At 33.5% G+C, this 23164-nt stretch overlaps 1 protein-coding gene across 1 annotated transcript in view; it reads right to left on the minus strand.

Annotated features, from left to right (window-relative positions):
- Positions 1–23164, minus strand: part of LOC140439694 (glutathione synthetase-like) — a 70933-nt gene that overhangs the window by 30998 nt on the left and 16771 nt on the right. The window contains exons 3-4 of the mRNA XM_072529779.1: positions 12219–12261; positions 2129–2367 (exon numbers count right to left, since the gene is read on the minus strand). Coding sequence (XP_072385880.1) covers positions 2129–2367; positions 12219–12261 — 282 coding nt within the window. The remainder of the gene's footprint in view (positions 1–2128; positions 2368–12218; positions 12262–23164) is intronic.

Raw genomic sequence — 23164 nt, forward strand, 5'->3', positions numbered from 1 at the left:
TCGGTTTTTTTAATCTTATAACGTATTCCGCATACGTCAAAATATCAACAATGTCCAAAGGTAATCGGTGCTCAAAATAGCTTGGTAGAATATTGGCAGCTTCCTCAGCTTCTTGATTAGTAACTTTTTTTGATTGATACTATCATTTTTTTCGTCTAGACTCTCATTTTCGGATGAATCAGTTTGAAATGTTCTTTCATTTGCATGTGTGTTCGTGAAAATCCGCTTGCTTAGTACACATTGGCCCAGACATTGTTACGCCCTCCGATTTTTTCTACAGAAACCACTTGGTTGAAAAGTGCTTCATCGAGTTAATCAAAAATTCGATTTTTGAAATGATTTTCGTATTTTTAAAAGAGTCAGACTGAGATACAAAATTTTGTAGATTGACTTTGTATTTATTGATATGGCTTGACAACTTAATAGATTCGTGACAATGATGCGACACGTTCATTCTTTTCACTTCTGTTTAAAATCCATAGTTTTTGTGCAATCGTTTGTCAAATCTTTCCGTATAACATTGGTTATTGCGATTTTAGAAACACGTGTTAAGAACATAGCAGAGTAGCGTCTCTCTAGCGCGCAACTAAAGCTCACACATTCGGAATAACATGCAGCGGCAAATGACAAGCAAATGATTTCCAGGCATTCTCCGAGCACTGTTGCCATCAATATTCCATTACGCGTCTCCCTCACGGCGCCGCAGTGTGTAGTTTCTGTCGAGTGATTTGCGGTGGTATTTGGATAAAACCTCAAAAATGCAATTTGAGTAATGGCAAATTACAGCACGGATAATCCGCAGCATTAAAGGTGCATTTAAATCAAAGCAAACGAACGAATTTGTTCGTTAAAATTATTGTATTTAAACAGCGAATCAAACACGACCGAATGAAGTCGTTCACGTTCAGACATGTTCCAACCGATGTAGGTAAATAAATCAGCGAATCATTAAAAGAAATCGCTATTCAGTGTGAACAGTGGATAGAACGTAGCAAACGAATTCGTTGGGAACTACTGTTTTTAATACTAATTTATTTACAAATTAGTTTGAGAGAGCTATTTGTTGTGTAGTGCTGAGAACTTCTATGCGTAAATAATTTAGTAATATGGAATTTACGAATGAACAAACTTCAAAAAACGGCGACAAAAAAACCGCAAAATCAAGTAGCCCTATGGTGGCTTCATCTGGAATAGCTGCAACTTTATTAGAAGGGGGACGAACTGCACATGCTAGTTTATTGCTAGGTTATGAAATTACTATTAAACATTCAACTCAATGAAACACCAGCTTGTAATATCGTCAAAAATAGCGCAATGGCAATACTTTACGGGTATGCAAATTAATCGTTTGAAACGAATGTACGATGGCACACAAGAGGTCAATGGAGGGAAAAAACTTTGAAGATATTCGTGACAACAATACACAAATTATCCAATTCACAACTAACATGCGAGTGTTTTCGCAATAAGATCAAAGTTAGTGCAATTGTGTTTTCGAAGTAGTTACTGTACATTGGAAATAGTAAAGTCGCTATTGACAACTCCACCGGATCAATCACATAATCTACAGATTTACTGTTACTTCACAGACTCGAAAAAGAAGCTTATTCAGCGTGTTTTCCGGACATGGAGTGAACGAGGAATATTGGCGGCAAAAAATACAGATGCCGATGATTTTAATGCGACCATTCAGAATTTTCTTCCAGGAAAGATCTTTTCGTTGAAATCTACAGGTTTTTGAATTTATTGGAATTGCCTGGACTCCCACCTCACAATTTACAATAGAATTCGTTGTTATTATGCTGCGTAACGATATCAACCTCGACTGTGCAATGGAATGAGACTAACTGCGAAAAGGCTAATGAATAATGTCATCATTTTATATTTAATAACCGCAAAAAAAAACAAAAATATTGTTTAGCAGAAAGCATTAAATTGATTTAACTTTTTTACATAATATTTTTGAGTATTTTTTGGTTTTCTGTTAATTTTTAGTTACTGAAATTTGATACATTATTTAATTCTAAGGCGGTACAAATTTCGCCAGGTCAGCTAGTATATTTATAATATATATATATATATATATATATATATATATATATATATATATATATATAAGTTTACTTACACAATTAATTCTTTTGTATCACTCAGACATCCTTTTGTACTTATATCACCAAACGTCCTTCTAACTACTTTTGTTTGTGGACTTAGTCGCTTTATTTCAAATTCAACTAATCTTTGATCAGTTATATTGTGAGTTATATCCATGACAAGAAATAATACAGCTGCATTTGGATTAGCATACATTTTCCAAGCATCTATGAAACCTTGAGCTAAATTGGTAAGTGCGTTGTTTTCAGGAAGCTGCAAATACCATAATCAGAGTTATTGGACAATATCATATGGGATCAAGTTAAACAAATTATTGCTATTTTATATACAACAAGCAGCAAGAGTATATGTTCCTAAAATATTTAAAGAAGTCGTTGAACATGGTGCGGGTATAGAATATTTTCTAACCAAGTTCCTAATACAACTAGGTATGAATGAAAAATAATGAAAAAATGCATATAAATAATTTATGAAAAAATATTGAATCCCGGGAGGCTGTAATACAAAATAAATTATTTTACATGGAAGAACAGGAGTTGTACTACAACTTGCAGAAGAGCATATGATAAGGGACACTGCATTTGAACAATTTACCATATTACGGCGTGCTATATAATTAACACTTTTAATAATTTAATTCTTTTTCTTCTAGTTCAGCTCCTATCGGGGATTGCAAATCATTCTGGTAATTATAATTTTGTTTGTTAACCATCTGATTACTTTATAGTTATACCATCATTATTGGTTACACACTCGTACACCTCATAAGGATTTGTAATTTGTACTTCTAGAGGTGACGTTATGCAGTGCCGCATAATTGGTCATATTACAGTTCCACCATCCACCAGTAGTCTTATTATAGTATTATAATGGGATTTCTCGTAACTGGTTGCAAAATACGTATAGGAATTATAAGTCTTCGTCATAACAGATAATATTTACCAAATGATGCCTACAGAAAGAATAATAAAAAAATTAGTTAGAGTATCACATCATCACCATTCTAGCTTTACAACCCTGACTGGGTCCTAGCCTCCTCAAGAATTTTTCTCAAGTCGTCTCTATCCATCGCCTTCTCCGCCAAGCCCGTATTCTCATATTCCTCATGTGTTTATCGATGTTCCATTTTGTTCCATCTGCATTACATGTCATATCTACCTCAGACGTCCTATCTTAATATGTTAGAGTGTCACAATTATTTAAAAATATTACGCTATTAAAGAATTATAAAAAATAAACATTACTTGTTCTTATACTGCTGGGGTGTTCCATTAAAAAAATAGATGACATTGTTTATACAGCTATATTGATGCTTACTTCGTTTATCAGTTTCGCAGTAAAATTATTTATTGTAAACAAACAGTGATCTTTGCTGCGACTATCATCAGCCGCAGGGGTTAGCCTCTCTGGATTGTTCAGTTACTTCTTTCCATCTCTTCCTGGATCTTCCAACATTTCTTTTAACTTTTTATTTGTAGTTATACACCAGATTTTAAAACCGGTCCTTATTAATTCTGTTCAGATGGTATTTCCAGTTATTCCGATATTCTGGAATTCTGTTATTAAGGGTGAATATATTCAATTCTTGTCTAATCTGTTCATTTGTTATTCGCTATATGACCTCGTATAACCTCTAACACTTCCCAAAAATCTCAACTCTGCAGCCTGGATTTTACGTTCATCTTTTTTTTTGTTAGGGCTAACGTTTCGCTGCCATATTGAATTGTTGTAATTGTCGTTGTTTTATAAAATTTCATCATTTTATCTCTTCTCATGTGTTTCCTTTAGATCTTCTTATAGCTCCGTACATTCTTTGTAAAGTTGTTCATAATCATAATCAAAAGATAAATCTTAATTCAGATAACTAAAATTCGATACTTGTTTGAGAGAAATTATCAATGCATATCTTGTATAATGTTCTCGTTTCCCTGAAATGCTAATATTTTAGTTGTATGTATAGATATTTGGCACCTATATTGTTTGCTTACTATGTCTAGTTTATATAGTGCAGGTTATGTTCAGTCGTTACTACTATAGCTTGGTCATCGGCATAGAAGATTGTACTTAATTAAAGATTTATTGTGCCCGAGGTTAACGCCACAGGGAGAGCAGTTTTTCAATTTTCTAATTAAGTCATCGATATACAACTTGAAAAGAATTAAGAATTAAGGAGAAAGGATTGAAAATCCTTTCACTTTTGGTATGTTCCATAGCACTTCACGATTTACCTTGTCTAAAGCTTTTGTGTAGTCTACAAAAGCGATACGAGTTTCTAAGTTGAATTTTATTCTTTTCTCCATTAACAGTTTTAAAATAAGTACTCCATCTGTGCGCAATCGGGCTTTTCTGAAATTGTTCTTCTACTTCTACAATAGTTTGTACTCATTGGGTTACTATTCTTGCATATAGTTTATATGCAGAGTTCAGCAATCTTATTCCTCGATAGTTGTCGTAGTTTCCTCTGTCTCGTTTCTTAATACACCTTCTTAAAGACCGTTCTTCTTCTCTTTAGAAGTCTTTTCCACGACTCACAGATTGTTTTGTTTCTCCTATGTGGAAAATATTTTTCTATCTTTGTCTACGTCAAAGTAATACATTGTTTCACACATCGCAGGTAATATCAAAAATACTTCTCCTATTGAATGCATTTTTACCTCCCGTCTCGTCTCTTCTTTCTGTAGTGTTAATTTTAATTATTTTTAATCTTTCTAGTAACTGATTGTAGCGAAATATTTCAATAAAATGTTCGTTCCAATTATTACTCCTACTACGTTGTCCAAAAACTTGGTTAACCGTAAATTCGTGTCACAATTTAATTTTTTCTGATTTTTGCGATATTTTAAGGTCACACAATAGCGTGCTTCTTGTGAAAATCTGCCCTGGAAACTATCAGGGCCTTCTATTAATTGTTTACCATAAATTGGTTGCATTGCTCCTTTAGTGATCCTTTTCCCAAGTTGTTCTCCTATTCTAACTTAACTGCACCGTACTTGACGACCAAATAGTCCATTGTTTTTTCCTTGTTGCGAGCTATGCCGATATATTTTTTACCTATTTTACTTTTCAGTCGCATTAACCTTTCACTACTTGTTTTAAGCGGTTTATACGTTTGACATTCCATTCCTCAGGTAGCTGTAGCTTCCTCAGTGGTTATTTTTAGTTGTTGCCCTAGAAACTATCAGGGTCTTTTATTAATTTTTTGCCACAAATTGGTTGCACTGCTCCTGTAGTTATCCTTTTCCCAAGTTAATGTTCTTCTATTCTAACTTGGCTGCACTGTACTGATGACGAATTAGTCAGAAATACGTATTTATGGTTAACTTCTATCTTATATACCATTGTTTTTTTCCTAGTTGAGAGCTATGCCGATATATTATTTATCTATATATATATATATATATATATATATATATATATATATATATATATATATATATATATATATACAGTAGCAACGACTGTCAAACTCAATAAGCAATGATAAAACAGGGAAAGAGTTGAAAACTCACACTGATATTATATATATATATATATATATATATATATATATATATATATATATATATATATATATATATATATATATATATAGTGAAAAAGCGATAAACGCTTGTCATCAACGCTGATCAAATAGAATACAAAACTCAAATATTTGGGTGTGCAGCGGAAGATAGGACAAAGAAGTACTCTTTTTAGTTAACCAAGCTTTCGCAAATCTTTATTTGCATCATCAGGGTGCTACAATAAACAAAATTAGTACAAAATACAGAAAAGAATTATTTTGCATCTTACACTAATTGAGGTTAGTTGTCGTGATGTTTATTAAATGAAATGTGCAACTCATTTGATCATCATTTGTAGGGATCAAAATGAGTTGCACATTTCATTTAATAAACATCACGACAACTAACCTCAATTAGTGTAAGATGCAAAATAATTCTTTTCTGTATTTTGTACTAATTTTGTTTATTGTAGCACCCTGATGATGCAAATAAAGATTTGCGAAAGCTTGGTTAACTAAAAAGAGTACTTCTTTGTCCTATCTTCCGCTGCACACCCAAATATTTGAGTTTTGTGTATATATATATATATATATATATATATATATATATATATATATATTATATCTAGGGAGGTTAAAGTTTTTAGACACGCGCAATGCGTGTTTAATTGGGTTAATTAATAAGCAAAAATAAGTGTATTTTAAATAGCAGTAAACAATGGGTACAACGAACAGACAATACACAAAATTTTAAACCAAAAACTGCATAAGAAAGTCCTGAAATTAGTCTTTCTGTCAGTAACCCAGTACTTTCTGCTCGATTACATATATAGGCAAGATATTAACAAAAATAGCCAAGCACATAAAAAAGAAGGGAATAACGCCAGCTTTCAGAACAAACAACTTAAACAAATATATTAAGAACAAGAGACAGAAGAAAAAGCACTTACACAGTGGTGTATACAACCTTACATGTGGCATCTGCCCAAAAACTTACATCGATCAAACGGGTAGAAACTTTAACAAACGTATAGCAGAACACAAAAGAACTTTCAATACTAGAAAAATAGATTCTACGTACGCATTTCACCTTCTAGATCAGGGGTGAGCAACCTTTTTAATCAACGGGTCAATTTAAATTTTAAATGGCCGCATATAATGTAACACTTATTAATAATTTCCAAAACTTTATTTATAATAAACAGTAGAACAAAAAACATAAAATTAAAAAAAATAAAGATTGCATATACGAATTTTACCGCAAAATGAAAACAAACAAAAAAAGAACAGAAAAACGAAATTGGGCATTGTTTTTTCCATACATGCTGATTAATATCAGCCGGAGGTGATGAGGTAGTTACACGTACGCAGCTTTCTAACCGTGTATCACTCAGTCTTGATCGGTGGTAATTTTTGATTAATTCATGGTTGAAAATAATTGTTCGCAAACATACACTTCCGAATAGAAACATCATTTGCTTTGTATTTTTCGTTAAAAACGGAAATGTCTCAGGACTCACATAAGATTTATAAAAAATTTTTACTGAGAAACATACATTTTTTAAATCGGTATTATTCTGCATGTCAATCATTTTCATTTGAAAGTCTTCGGGAACTGAACATTTGTAATTGTAATTAAAATTCGTTACCTAAAATGTCTACATATTTTGCATATTTTTGAGAAGTAATAACGTTTTCCACAAGGAAACTAAGTTCCTGTAGTTGGCTGTATACCATATATTAAAATTTTTTTAATAAATTCCTTTATAAAAAGGTATATAAAAACCCAGTCGGGCTATGTTAAATAGACAAAACGTTTTCGGAATAAGTATTCCATCATCAGTGTCAGGTTAATACATGAATGTAGCCACTAAATATGGGGGTAAAAACCCTTTAAAAATTACTAAATGAAATTTAGTTTACATTATGTCTTGTTTAAAATTAAGATGGTAAAGTTACCGTTTAATTGGTAACATGGCGACATATGACTCTACATTAAGTTGCAAGTCCTGAGACGGTATGTCTACGAGGACTTTATACACCACTTTATATACCTTTTTATAAAGGATTTTATTAAAAATTTTTTAATAACGTTTTCTTTTTCTAAATGTGCAACGTGAGACACATTATTCTGCAAAGGACGCTATTTCCACAATTTTAGTTTGCGCTCTAAGCCCTGAATTTTATCATACAAATTAAGAATAAACTGTTATTTTCCTTGAAGTTGCAGATCATTGAGATGCTGAGTCATGTCGATAAGAAAGCCAAAATCGCAGATCCATTCTTTATTACCAAAATGAGGAAAGGCGTATCCCTTCATATCCAAGAACAATTGTATTTCGCCTTTGAAGTTGTATACTCTTTTCAACATTCCACCTCTAATAATCCAACGTACTTCGATATTAAAAACCACCTCGCCATATTCAGTTTTTAATAATTTCAGAAATTCTTTAAATCCATGGTGATTTAACGCGAGGGACTTTATAACATTCATTATTTTTTCACAAATTTTCCTGGTGAATTATACAATGGTTAACTAATATTTCCCTTCCAGTGATCTTCTTAATGTCTTGAAATAATTGCTCGTGCTCCGTCTGTCGATATACCAATAATCTTTTCTAATACAATTGAAAAAGTTTTCTAACACATACTTTAGTTCATCGTACAGGTCTTTGCTGTTTGTAGTCTCTTGCAATGGAATCAGTAAATACAATTCTTCGGTAATATTAAAATTGGTGTCAAAAACAGGTAAAAATATAGCCAGTTGTGCTGTATCGCTAATATAGCAACTCTTCATCAAGTGCCAAAGAACGTTATTCGAATTTTGCAATGTGTTCACGAAGCGTTGTTGCTATGTTCTTGGACAAGTCTTCAGTTCTCCATGTAAGGAGAACTTTCTTTTATTATATCTCCATCCACAAAGGGTTTCATTTTTTTGCCACTACCTGACTGACAACAAAATTTGTCTTTACTGCCGTATTTGATAAAAAAGCTTAATTTTTAAAAATATCCTGTTGTTTTTCCAAGGTTTTCTCCATATATCCGGAGCTGTCCTGTTAAGTTTTAAATTGTTGTTTATGTTTTGCTTTCTGTTGTTCAGATTTATCTTTGACGAAAGTGAAAAAATACTCAAATTTCCACATTTTTGTTGGAAATGCCTGTGCTCATCCGTAACTTTCCGTTTTTTGTTTGCTTTACCAATAGTTTATTTATTATAAATTAAAAATTTGAAAGTTAAATATTTAATTATTTTAATTAAAAAAAAATCTAATACCTTTTTGACAATATATTGCACTTAGGACTTTCAAGAAGTACAGGAATTACTAAAATTACTATAAAAAAAAAATAGTTCACAGCTTACCAGTCTGACTAATTACGTGACAGACTTGCATCTCGGGACAGCAAATGCGGATTGGGATTCTCGACTACAAGCGTTTATAACCGAGGCCAGCCGAAGTTAGGAGCGCTGTCGTGCTTATGCGGTTATACTCATGGTACAAAGAATAACAGGTATGATAGTCCCGAGCGCAAAATTGGGACGAGTTTGCATATTACGTCACATTGAGAGTGATTTTAAATATTCCCCGTAAGAACGTTAACAATCGAAACACAATTAATTTTTAATCATCATTAAAAAGTGATTTGAATAGATTAATAGAGTTTCTATTGAACTATTTCAGATTTATTGAAATATAGATGTTTTATTATTTTAATTGAAAAAAATAACAAATAATTTAGTGAAAAGAAAAATAAATCTGTAAAATAAATTTGTGACTTTTTTGTGTTTTTCGCTTTTTAATCCTAGAAAGGTAACCTTCGTACATTTTACGAGCTCGCTTTTGATTGTATTGCCTTATTTGGCGCCAGTGTCGAGGAGGAGAAAAAGCCTTCGTCTAAACGTAAACGGAAGAAAATAATTGATCATTAATTATCTGCACTAAAATCGGAAAACAAATCAAACACAAGGTTTTAAGTTACAATTTTTATTAATTTTCTTTTATTTCTTATATCTTCTTTAAGTTTTAGGTTTAATTTCTTAATTCTGAAATACGTTCGACTGACTTTTTTGGTCCATAAGCGAAGGGTTGAAACAGCAGGATATGGATAACCTTTTTTTAGCAATGATTTATATTCTTTTGGTCCAGCTGCATGTATGGCAATGCCTTGGGAGACTTCCTCAGTAGTCCATACTGTTCGAACTTTGGGCCTTTGCAGTCTTTTTAGCTGTCTTTTGGTAAATGTCTTATCTACTCCTGACTTTATTTCTGTTAATTCATTAACCTGTTGAAGTAAGGCTTTGTTCTTGACACAAAACTTTTGAAGTTCAAGATCTTGTGCAGGTTCCATATCTGTATTTATTCTAAAAACAAAAATCATATTTTCAATCTACTATACATAATGCATAAAGGTAAGACTATTATGTTTTCATTCAGACGACTGATCACAGCATATTTAGAACATTTTATATATCCGACTGATTTTATAATTTCAGTTAAATCAGTTTTGAGTTTTTGAGTCCACACCTGGTTCTCCAACTGTAGAACTAAAAAATAAATGTTAAGATATTACTTTTATGTTAGAATACTTTGATGTGTTTCTGAAAAAATATGTAGAATAAAATAATGTTTACCTAGATTGTGTAATTATCTGTTCCACAATCCTCTTTGACTCCCTTTTGGAAAACCTTTCCTGTCTTTTAAGCTGATTTATAGATAAGCTTTTTGATTGTGGTAGATGAAGAGAAGGAATCGCATCAACCTTCAGTTTGGGTCCTTTCTTTGATTCATATTGCAGCAATTCATGCTGCAAATTTCTTTTAAAGCCTTCTGGCTTAAAGTGTTTGAAACAACTCCTTGAGGTTCACGGCAAATCAGTTGTCTTCACGGCAACAAGCAATAACCCACAGTTTTTCCACTACCGAGTCCTTGGTAAAACTATAAAACCTAACAGATTTATCGGCACCTCTTGTCTGATTATCACTTAAACAACTAGCTACTGCACAACGCATGTTATGTTTAGCTTATAAACTATTTCTAGCAAAACTCCCCTAAAAAATACAAGAGGGGTATAAGTATGGTTGAGTATTAAGTACTGACTCAATAATAATTAAACATACCTTATTTACAACGTCTAAAAGACCAAAATGTTGTCCATATAAAGTAGGTATACCTACAAAGCCACTATCACTCAAAAAACTAGCATAAAGAGTTGAAAATATTCTTAATAATTCTTTCTCACTAAAATGCCTACAAATGAACTTAACTCTCACAAGCTTACAAGCTTACCAAAGGCGCCAAAAGTTAAAACATTGATAAAATTCCCATTATAAACAGATGTATTACAATGACGGCCGCTCTCATTACTACGTCGACAGTAGGGGATCAGCTGATAGTGACCTGCGCAATATCATACCTGTTATTCTTTGTACCATGGGATATACCTATATTTCCCTTTTACTCTCCCACCCGGAAGTGTGTCTGTTATAATCAGTCAAGTTTAAATTACCAGAGTGCTCGGATTTCATAAAAATATAAATAATAACAAACTACATAGATAAAAATATAATAAATAAGTACATTAATTGGTTAATTTTCATATAACTAATATATTATTATATTATATTAAAATTTTGAATGTGTTGCTTGTGTGAGTCCATTTCAAATAGGTAAAAAGAAATAAAATAAGACTTACTCACAATCTATTTAATTATACCACCAACGACCAGTTTCGCATATATACTACAATTTGCCTTGCATCTTCAGGTCTTACGGTACCTGGTAAATTAAATGATGCTGGTACAAGAATTATTAATTAGTGATCTAAAACATAGTTTGAACTACGTTTTCTAAATCACTAATTAATAATTCTTGTACCGGCATCATTTAATTTACCAGGTACCGTAAGACCTGAAGATACATTGCAAATTGTATTATGCGAAACCGGTCGTTGGTGGTATAATTAAATAGATTGTGAATAAGTCTTATTTTATTTCTTTTTACCTATATTATATTAATTTATATTAGGGTATGCGTTTTCAGTTTATATTCGGTTGAACTTATATTTTATAACAACATAGTGATATACTTAAACATATATTGATAGATGAAAGTCAATAAAATAAATTCAATTTTAGAAATGCTTGGCGGGCCGCATTAACACGTTTAACGGGCCGCAAGCGGCTCGCGGTGCTCATCCCTGTTCTAGATCATAATCATTATTTTAATAACCAATTTCAAACTCTTCACATTGAAAATAAAGGCCTTAAAGTCTCATTATTAGAATCTATGGAAATTAACAAATTAAAAAATACAGATATAATTGTATATGACCAACTTGGGACAAACAGTTCCCCTCTCCTTAACTTATTTAGTTATACTTATTCAGTTTAAGACTATAAAGTGTTAAAAACAAAAGTTTTCAAAGTTTTATTGCTAGCTTAAATTTTATCATTTGCACGTGTTGTTATATCAGTTATATACAACCGTGGTCATTTGTCAAAATAAACTCAATAAATACAGTTAATGTGACAGGCGTAGCTTCAACAATATACGCCACTTAAACATTTAAAGATGTCTTTAAAAAATTTTTGAACAATACTTACATTTTTTACTTTATCATAATATCCTAGTTCTTCCAAAATATATCTAAAATAAAACATTAAACATGAATTTAGTTTACATAACATCACATATGAATTATTTTTCGTTGTAATTTTCATGTAACATTTAAATCCACAATTATGTACTTAACAAGTTTGCAGAGAGATAACTATTCATAATCGCAGTATATGTTAAATATTTGTTAAAATTTAGGAAATAATCTCATTAATTAATAAAATTTATGTTGAAATCAATATCAGCCCTTTCAAGGACATATCGGTCTTGACTGTAGAAGCGCTTTCATCAATACAGTGAGGCAATACTGTACTGTTTAAATCTCACTAGAACTGTTAAAATCGCTACCAAATGTTAACAGTATACTTTATGTTTTCATAAATAAATAAATTTGTATGTGTACATTTGTTTATGAAAACATTAATGCACTTAAACGGTATTAAAAAGATAAAAAATATACCAATTCCAGAGTTCAATTTTGATTGAAGTACAAGTTGTGATGAGTTTGAAGAATATTTCAACAGCCTTGGTAACAGATTTCTTGCCGGGGGTGACTATAATTCCAAACACACCTTTTGGGGATCTAGGATTATAAACCCTAAAGAAAGAGCTCCTCAGAGCTATGCAAAATAACGACCTTAACCAACTGTCCATTGGAGAGCCTGCGTATTGGCCTACCGACAGAAACAAAATGCCTGATCGGCTCGTTTTTTGTGTTACAAAAATCATCCCAACAATACTTTTGTCTACAAAGTCGCGTTTTGAGTTATCTTCGAACCACTTCCCTGTTCTAATAATGGTAAACTCAGAAGCAGTTATAAGAGACAATTCAACGTTTCTGAGTAATAACTATACTTACTGGAACCACTTTAGAATCATCTTAGATGAAAAACTGCAACTAAATATCCCACTAAAAACGAGTTACCAAATCGACGCAGCCGTAAAACACTTCACCCGTTGAGTTCAGTTAGCTGCAGGATAATCTACGCCTAATCAAAGAAAAAATATGTATTATAATAATTACTTACCAACACTCATTAAAGTTGAAACCGCTAACAAAAGGAGACTGAAAACAACTCTTAACAATCACAATAATTTGAGCATTAACAACTACCTTAAAAACTTAACGGAGACCAAGTCAACAGAATACTCATAATGAAAAGCAACAAAAAAAATTATTACCCCAACTCCTAATCCCCTCCAATCCCTATGGAAAATAATAACTGAGCCTTCTTCTCGATCCAGTGGAAACTAGGGAAAGTTAAATTTATCACCAAGCCTGGGAAACCTCTGAATAGTGCCACCTCCCATAGACCAATTAGTCTGTTGGCAATTCCAGGAAAATTAAGATCTAAACTAAAATCTCTAGATAATACCAAATCATCAATTCGGTTTCAGACCGCAACACGCAACCATCGAACAAATACATCGAATATCAAAAAAGATAAGTCAAGACCTTGAAGACAAATTGTATTGTTCTGCGGCATTGTTAGATATTTCCCAGGCATTTGATAAGGTTTGGCATACTGACCTCCTGTATAAAATTTCAATTTGTTTTAATTTTATTCATCTATTGATTTTATCTTTTATTTTACTACATATTTTTTTTAAAAATAGTTGACGCTACAACATGACTTGTTCTTTGAATTTTGATTGATAACAAATTGTTAACAAATATTAATAAATACGGTTCTTTTTTCTTTCAAATCTTGCAATTTTGGTACTTTTTAATTCATTTTGACCTTAAAAATGTTTTTGGATAAACTATATTACTAGTTAATATATATATATATATATATATATATATATATATATATATATATATATTTATATATATATATATATATATATATATATATATATATATATATATATATATATATATCAGTCCATCTAAATTACTTACCGTTGCACGTCATTATCATTGACAGAGATCGAAGTTGACATAGTTGCCAAAGTATAAAAAAATCCTGAATCCATTTTAAATCAAATAGGTCACATAATTGTATAATACTGAATCAAAGAAGCTACCATCTCTTTACAACGACTATTTAAATTCTTACGTGACATTTTTGAAATAAAACAAACTAATTTTGTTCTAAAAAGAACAGATTTTAGTAAATAGGTAAAAATATAAAACAAGAGGTATTCACTTTAAAATTCAAAACAATAAAGTACAAAAGGTGTCAACACCGCAACTGTCGAAGCTCTCTGGAATTTCAGGGGGCCAGCACAAGCCTCCGTAAACATCTCTTCATCTCATCTCAAACGCGTTTTATGAGATTCTGTACTGCTAGAAGGACAAACGAATAGTGTGATTTGAACTTCTTCAAGATAATCAGTATCTATCCAAGCAGTGTGGGGGCGTGCATTATCATGCATAAATGTTGTGTCGTCACCATGCTAAAACTTAACCTCCACCAAATGGAAGTCACCCGGCAACACCTGCTTAAGTATATCTGTTACTAGATGTCGCCACACTCTTACACGTTTGTCTGGGCCCGTAAGACAGAAACTCGATTAATCGGAAAACAATACACGACTTCAATCATGTGTTGTCCAAGCCAAGTGTTCTCGTATAAAATTCAATTTGGCAATTCGGTGTTCATAGGAAAGTGTACAGTTACTCTAGTTCCAGAATATAAATCAGCAGAATGAAGTCACTTCCTAACTGTCTGTTTTGTATAAAACTTAATGAAGTCGCTGGTTAAATGATAATCAATCAATAATAATAACGAAAAAATGTTGTTTGTAAGTAAATTAGCGAAAAATAGCAAATGTTCGTAAATAGATATGTAAAATAAAATGCAATTCAAATAACAATTGGCAGATTTAATATCTTATTGTCAATTCTATATGAGATTCACTTACCTTTTGTCTGTGGTTGGGCCTCGCTCGGAGTCTAAGGTCTAAGGGTAAAAATGGGATGCACACCCGATGCTGGTGTGCTTGCTTCTGTCCACTATGAGAGGTTGTTGTAAAGTGGCCGATCATACGAAACAAAATATGTATGTACGCGAATCCATTGGGGTGGTTCTTCTGTTCTTAGGACCTCCGTGAATGGTCGTAAATTAAGCTTAAAGTGGCATTTTAAATTTTCTACACAAAGAATGGGTACGTTTCCTTAAGGACTCTGAAGTGTTTGGGTTGATAAATGTTTCCCAAAAACATGTTGTTTTCAGACAAGTGAATTCTCAGAACTTGACAATAATTAATCAGCCAATTTGAGTTCGAGAATTTAAAGGATGAACTAAAGCCATATTATACTTAGCTAATATACTATGATTGAATAAAAGATTTAAAACTAAATAAGGTCATATTCTGAATATTAAAAATAAAATATTTAAATCAGTCTTGATACTTTTCCAAACAATCTCTGCCCCAAAACGAATGTTTTTTAAAAACAACTACAATGATAAGGATAAAAAACAAACACTTAACTATTAATATAATAACAATAGAAATGAAGAAAAATATAGTTGTTAACAAATAGGTAGTGGACAGATCTTGACCACCGGACGTTGTAGGATGCCATCTGAAGCTGTCCTCAGACTAACAACGCGTACAATACCGTCGGTGCCGTAATGCAACTCAATGATTCTGGCCAATTGCCAGCGAAGAGGAGGCTGTTGTTCATTTTTTATGAGGACTAGAGAACCTTTAATGAGAGATGGGGTTGGACTATGCCATTTAGATCGCTCTTGAAGAGAATGAATATACTCTTTAGACCATCTTTTCCAAAAGTCCCCTCTTATCCTTTGGATTAACTGCCAACGATTCAGACGGTTAATCTTTAAAGCGCTTAGATCTGGATCGGGAATTGAATCCACTAAGGGTTCAAAAACTAAAAAATGACCAGGAGTCAGTGCCTGCAAGTCATTAGGGTCAGAGCTTGCTGCACACAAAGGACGGGAGTTAAGAACTGCCTCGATTTGAGTCATAAGAGTATAGAACTCTTCATAAGTCAAAATTTGTGTACCCAAAACACGATACATATGGTTCTTGAATGATTTGACCCCAGCCTCGGCTAACCCATTAAAATGAGGGGCACCGGGTGGATTAAAATCCCAGGTAATAGAAAGAGTCTCAGCAGCAGATTGAGCTAGTTTAATGATTTCGTTGCTGGCTCCCTTAAAATTGGTACCTTGATCATTCCTAATGGTTAGGCACTTACCGCGTCGAGATACAAATCTACGAAAGGCAGCCAAAAAGGACTCAGAACTAAGATTTGAAGTTACTTCCAGATGAATGGCCTTTGTACTCGTACACACGAATACACAAACATATCCTTTATATGTTTTTGCACCTCTATGTTTGGACATTAATAACGAGAATGGTCCTGCAAAATCCACACAAACAGACAGGAAAGCACGTAACAGAGTAACTCGGACAGTTGGCAAGTTTGCCATAAAGGGGTTGTAATATTTAGGTCGGCATCTAAAACAACGAATGCACTTCGACAAACAGCGATGAATGGCACTTTTCGGAGACAGAATCCAAAAACGTTGAAGCAATAAATAATGCATAGCCTTTAAACCAGGGTGCAGATGCGTTTGATGAGTCCATTCGATGATTAAATCGGTGAGACGATGAGTTTTGGGTAATAGCAATGGATGTTTTACATCAAAACACAACCGAGACTTTTGTACTCGACCTCCTACTCTCAAAAGACCATATTCATCAATAAAGGGTGCGAGTTTACGAAAAGGTTTGGGTAACAGCGAATTTTGTTGAATTTTGAGGAAAATATCCGAAAAAACGTCAGCTTGTGCGTGCTTAACAATGTATCGTAACGCAGATTCCATCTCTAAATGACTGTTCAGGGAATCGAAAGATGCAGCATTGTTTTTTTCTTTGAAGTTTAGCCACGAATTTTAAGACGTAAACCATGACTTTCTGAAATTTTATCAGGGATGAAAATTTTGAAAGTAAAGTAGAGATGATATTATCCGAAATGACCGGTATCAATGATAATACAGTGGGCAATTTTTCTTTTAACATTTCCGTGGAGTGGGAGGAGTGAAAATTAACTTGAGAGGGCCAACACTCCCTTGACTTCGAAAGAAAATCAGGACCACGCCACCAGAGTGAAAATTGTAGTAGTTGTGCCGGTGTCAAACCACGACTAGCACAATCAGCAGGGTTTTGGTTAGATGGCACATAATGCCAAGAAGAACATGGTATAAGTTGTTGTATGTGTCTTACTCGATTGGCAATAAAGGTTTTCCATTTATGCGGAGAAGAATTAACCCAAGTAAGAGCAATCGTGGAATCCGACCAAACATGAATATCGGAAAAAGAAAAGATATGCTTAAACGACTCTTTAATGAAGGCGACTAGATCCGCCAACAATACAGCTGCCAACAGTTCCAATCTTGCAATAGATTGTGTCTTCAGAGGAGAAACTCGACATTTAGCAAACACAAGTACAGTTTCAAATTTATCAGAAGTACTAAATCGGAAATATACAACGCTGGCGTATCCTAACTCTAAAGCATCGCAGAATCCATGAATCTCAACTTTAGAAGATTTATTAAAACCGAAGTGTCTAGGGATTTGAATGTTTGCAAGGTCAGGTAACTCGGTTTTAAACTGATGCCATACCTGTTGTATTTGTTCAGGTGGTTCATCATCCCAAGATACATTGGATTGCCACAACTGTTGTAGCAGACGTTTGGCCCTTAAAAGACACGGGGAGATGAAACCAAGAGGATCAAAAATACGACTAATTTCCGAAAGAATAGCCCGCTTTGTACAAGTTTTGTCAAGGGGACAGTAAGAATAAGAAAAGACGTCAGTCGACGGGTCCCATTTCAGGCCTAGCACCTTAATAACGGAAGGTTCCTCTTTATCAAACGAACAAGATGTCAGAATATCGGAGCCAAAATCTTGGAGTAGACTGGGATGGTTGCTGGCCCATTTGCCTAGCTCAAAACCCCCGAGCTTTAAAAGTTGAATGAGCTCTAACTGTAGAGAGCGGGTAGATGACAGAGAATCACTTCCTAATAGACCGTCGTCAATATAAAAATGTCGCGTTAAAGCTTGTGAAGCATTAGGGAAACGAGACTCTGCCGACTCAGCTAACTCTTGTAAGGTTTTTAATGCGAGATAAGGTGAAGAAGAAACACCGTACGTAACAGTACGTAAAAAGTATTCTTGGAGAGGTTTAGAAGAATCCGACCTCCAGAGAATTCTTTGATAATTCCAAAATTCTCTGTTTACGTTAATTTGTCGATACATTTGCTTTATATCGCACGTGAAGCAGTAACGAAAATATCGAAAATTAAGTAAAAGCGAAGAGATGTCCTTTTGAAGCTTAGGACCTGTATATAAAGTATCATTAAGAGACACACCTCGAACGTCACGTAGACTGGCGTCGAAGACAACACGAATTTTGGAAACAAGAGACGAATTAACAAGTTGTTTTTTGAAAACTGCGTGATGAGCAAAATAATACGAGGTAGGCGATTTAAAATCGGATTCAGGAACCGGGACCATATGTTGGGAAGTAATATATTCATTCATAAACTCAACATATTTTTCTTTTAGATCCGGAATTTTCTTAAAACGATTCTCTAACATGCAAAAACGACGATATGCTTGAGAATAAGTATCGCAAAAGACAGGATTGGGTTGTCGAAACGGTAGAGGAACAGAAAATCTGCCTGTTGACTCTCGGAAAGTAAATGCCTTATAAATATTTTCACGAACTTGATCGTCATGGGACAAAATGACAGGCTTAGATATATTTTCGACTTCCCAAAACCTTTGTAAAAGACTATCTATGTTTGTATCCATAGACGTATGTAAAGCGGTAAAATTACAATTTGAAAGATCCGTAGAGACTCGCCCTTGTAGCACATAACCGAAAATGGTTTCTAAAGCGACAGGTTGATTTGGTTCGCCAAGAATTCGAACAGACTTTAAAAAGAGAGGAACTAATTCAGCACCTATCAGCATGTCTATCGGACCGGGTTGATAGAATGTGTGATCTGCTAATTTCAGATCACGTATATGAATAAGATCGTGAGGATTGATAAATACCTTAGGTTGATTTGAACACACCTTTTTCACAATGATTGCGTCCAACGAGAAGATCGGGCCGTCACGATCACACGGTTTAATATGACAGAACGTGGTACCCTGAGTGGTACACGTCGACATTCCGTTTAGACCTTCCACTGGGATTGATAAATTATTACGGGAAAGACCTAAGCGTCGAAAACAACTATCTGAAATAAAATTAGCCATCGAGCCTGTATCCAATAGGATACGAACTATCTGAAAATTACCGTAGACATCTTTAATGTGTATCAAACATGTTGACAATAATACAGACGAGAATGTTAAACGTGATTGTGTGGAAAGGTTAGCGTTTATTAGAGACGTCGGCGCAAAACTAGACGTTGAGGTTTGAGGCGTCTCTAATGTAGGGTTGTGATTCTCATTAGAAGTTGGAATTTGAGGAGGCGGTTGACTGAATAAACAAGATTCGTTGGAACTTGGGTAGAAATGAAGAACAGTGTGATGTCGTGATTGGCAAACCCTACATGTTCCCGAAGAATTACAGTTCACGACGGGATGAGATGTACCCAAACAGTTGAAGCATCAATTATGGCGTTTAACTAACGAGATACGTTCTTGCGTCGTTTTAGCGAGAATGGATGAACATCTATATAAAGGGTGAACATCAGAACACAAGACACATTTACCCCCTTGATAAGTTACCTTCGTTCGATTGGTGGCACTGACGAAACTAGATGTAAACGGTTTTTTATTAGAATGATGAGCAAATGATCGCGAGTGAGACTGGGTAGAAAGGGTTAATGAATTAAACTGAACAGATTCCAAAGCTATACATTGTCTTTCTAGAAATGAAATCAATTGCCTGTAAGTGGGAATGTCACAGCTTCGACTGTTTTCTAATTCAAAATCTGTACGAGTTTTATTGTCCAATTTGTTCGACAACATATTGAATAATAGGAAATCCCATTGCTCAACCGGGAAATCAAGAACACGTAAAGCAGCAACATTTTCCGTGAAAGTATTTAAGAGATTTCTTAAATTAGAAGAAGTGGAATTTTTAATAACCGAAGCGTTGAAAATATCGTTATAATATTGAGTAGCAAGAATTCGTTTATTCTGATACCTTTTCCCTAGAATCTCATAAGCAATCTGATAATTTGCATCGGTCAGGGGAATGCCTTTAATAAGAGCCAAAGGTTCTTGACTAATAGACGTAATAAGAAACCGGAATTTTTCCACATCGGACAAATCGTGATTGTGATGAATTAAACAATAGGTCAAAGAAACTAGGCCAATCTCGAAAATTGCCTGAAAATGTGGGTTTATTAAGCTTTGGAAGTCTAACTGAAGGCCTTGAAGATTGTGCATTGGAATGTGAGGAGATATTCGAAGAAGAAGACGAATCCCTAATTAAAAAATCACTCTTGATGGATTTTACTCCGCAGTATGCCTGATCGGCTGCCACCCTAAACTTATCTTGCTCTGAAAATTCCTCATCGGTTATTGATCCGATGATTAGATTGTGAGCTGTATGGAATTCTTGGTAAATAGCATCGATTTCCTCTGCCCTGGCTAAGAATAACGATTTGACAGTATCATCCCTTGAAGCTTGAATGCCTGCCTCATGGGCTTCCCTCAATCTAGAATACGCTGTTTGACGCGCCAAGTTGGCTTTGTTTATTTTGCTGGACATTGTAAGGTAAAAGAAACGAAAAAGTCGACAATGCAAACAAAATTAAGCAAATCGAACACTAAACAAATGCCCTAGATTGAAAGAAGAGAAATGCGCTACTTGGTTTCAAACAAAATTCTAAACAAACAAGTGAAGTATCGATAAAAAGGTAACTAACGAAAGGTATCGTAACGAAAGAAATCAAAGGAACTGTGTTTAAATTATTACGCTAGACGTAGAGAATGAGTTGAAAAATTATAAAAGAAAAAAAAAATAATTCATAAAATCAACACAAAAAAAAATGTAAAAATGTAATACAACGTTAATAAATCATAAAAGTGATATATATGAATAATTAATATATGTAATATAAGTCAAAATGTGTAATATAAAAGTACCTATTGATATTATAAATTATAAAAGTCGAAATAAATTTAAAAATTGTTACGTAAATATGACCAAATTTAATTATGTAAATTAAGTCTAAAAATAATGCTGAAGGACCGAATCAAAGTTAAATTGAAAAGAAAAAAAAACAATTAATTAAATGAAACAAAATGAATTGAAGTTATAATTATTTATCATCCGGCCGAAGTAACCAAATGTTTTGTATAAAACTTAATGAAGTCGCTGGTTAAATGATAATCAATAAATAATAATAACAAAAAAATGTTGTTTGTAAGTAAATTAGCGAAAAATAGCAAATGTTCGTAAATAGATATGTAAAATAAAATGCAATTCAAATAACAATTGGCAGATTTAATATTTTATTGTCAATTCGATGCTGGTTTGCTTGCTTCTGTCCACGATGAGAGGTTGTTGTAAAGTGGCCGATCATACGAAACAAAATATGTATGTATGCGAATCCATTGGGGTGGTTCTTCTGTTCTTAGGACCTCCGTGAATGGCCGTAAATTAAGCTTAAAGTGGCATTTTAAATTTTCTACACAAAGAATGGGTACGTTTCCTTAAGGACTCTGAAGTGTTTGGGTTGATAAATGTTTCCCAAAAACATGTTGTTTTCAGACAAGTGAATTCTCTGAACTTGACAATAATTAATCAGCCAATTTGAGTTCGAGAATTTAAAGGATGAACTAAAGCCATATTATACTTAGCTAATATACTATGATTGAATAAAAGATTTAAAACTAAATAAGGTCATATTCTGAATATTAAAAATAAAATATTTAAATCAGTCTTGATACTTTTCCAAACACTGTCCATTCACTTAAATTTAAGACAGGCAGAATTAAAGCACTAGAAACGACAAAGCGGTCACCTCTAGCTGTTTTAATTCTGCCTCGGCTTGAACCAGACCTTGAGTAAGCTACTTTAAGTAAGCAGACCGGCCTCTTCGTACCGTCGTCATACTCGTTAAACACTCAAGAGACTACATCAACGTTTCTTGCAGTTTCGGGCTGACCGTGCCCATCTTCTAACGCCGTCTCAATTATTGCCTCTACAACAGTACTAATGTTAATATCAATACAAAGACAGTGACAACAACAATTTACAATTGACGTTAAAACCACAGAAACAAAAAATATGCTAATAATGGTTTTTAGGAATTAGAATAAGTGACCTTTTTATCTCAAACGTTTATCGAAATAGCAAAAACAATTATCTTTCTCAAGAAATCTACAAGTTGACAAGTTACAATAGAAAATAGTTACAACCAGCAACAACCTAATTTTATGCTCGGCAGTGTGTATACAGGGTGTGACGCGACAAGCTTTGATTAAAAGTATTGGCGGATAAAGTTATGTTAAAAATCTGAAATTACGAAGATATAGGTTTTGGATGACGCTGAGTTGAAATATAATATGAATGTAGCACTTCCGGTTATACCGGAAGTAGACGTCAACTTTGTTATTTTGAATAGAACGTAATATTTTTTATTTTATTTTCGAATTCTATATGATATTTTAAATAAAATTTGTGCACACTGTCATATACCTAAAATGAAGCATTTTCGAGATATTACGATTTTTTTCTAAATTTTGAAAAAATCCTAGTCCACATTGAATAAAGATATCTCCATTAATAACAAGGATAGTGACGTGAAATTGTAACCAATAAACAACAAGCGCTTGCCCGTTACTTTCATATGTCTAACTCATTGATATTTCATACAGGTTGTTTTTAACTTAGCCGCCAACATGCACAAGTCAAATCATTTATAAGTTTTTATAAAAATGCCCTGATCGGCCCCTTGGCGAGAAGAGTGTAATCCTT

The sequence above is a fragment of the Diabrotica undecimpunctata genome, chromosome 4 (assembly GCF_040954645.1).
Source record: "Diabrotica undecimpunctata isolate CICGRU chromosome 4, icDiaUnde3, whole genome shotgun sequence".
NCBI lineage: Eukaryota > Metazoa > Arthropoda > Insecta > Coleoptera > Chrysomelidae > Diabrotica > Diabrotica undecimpunctata.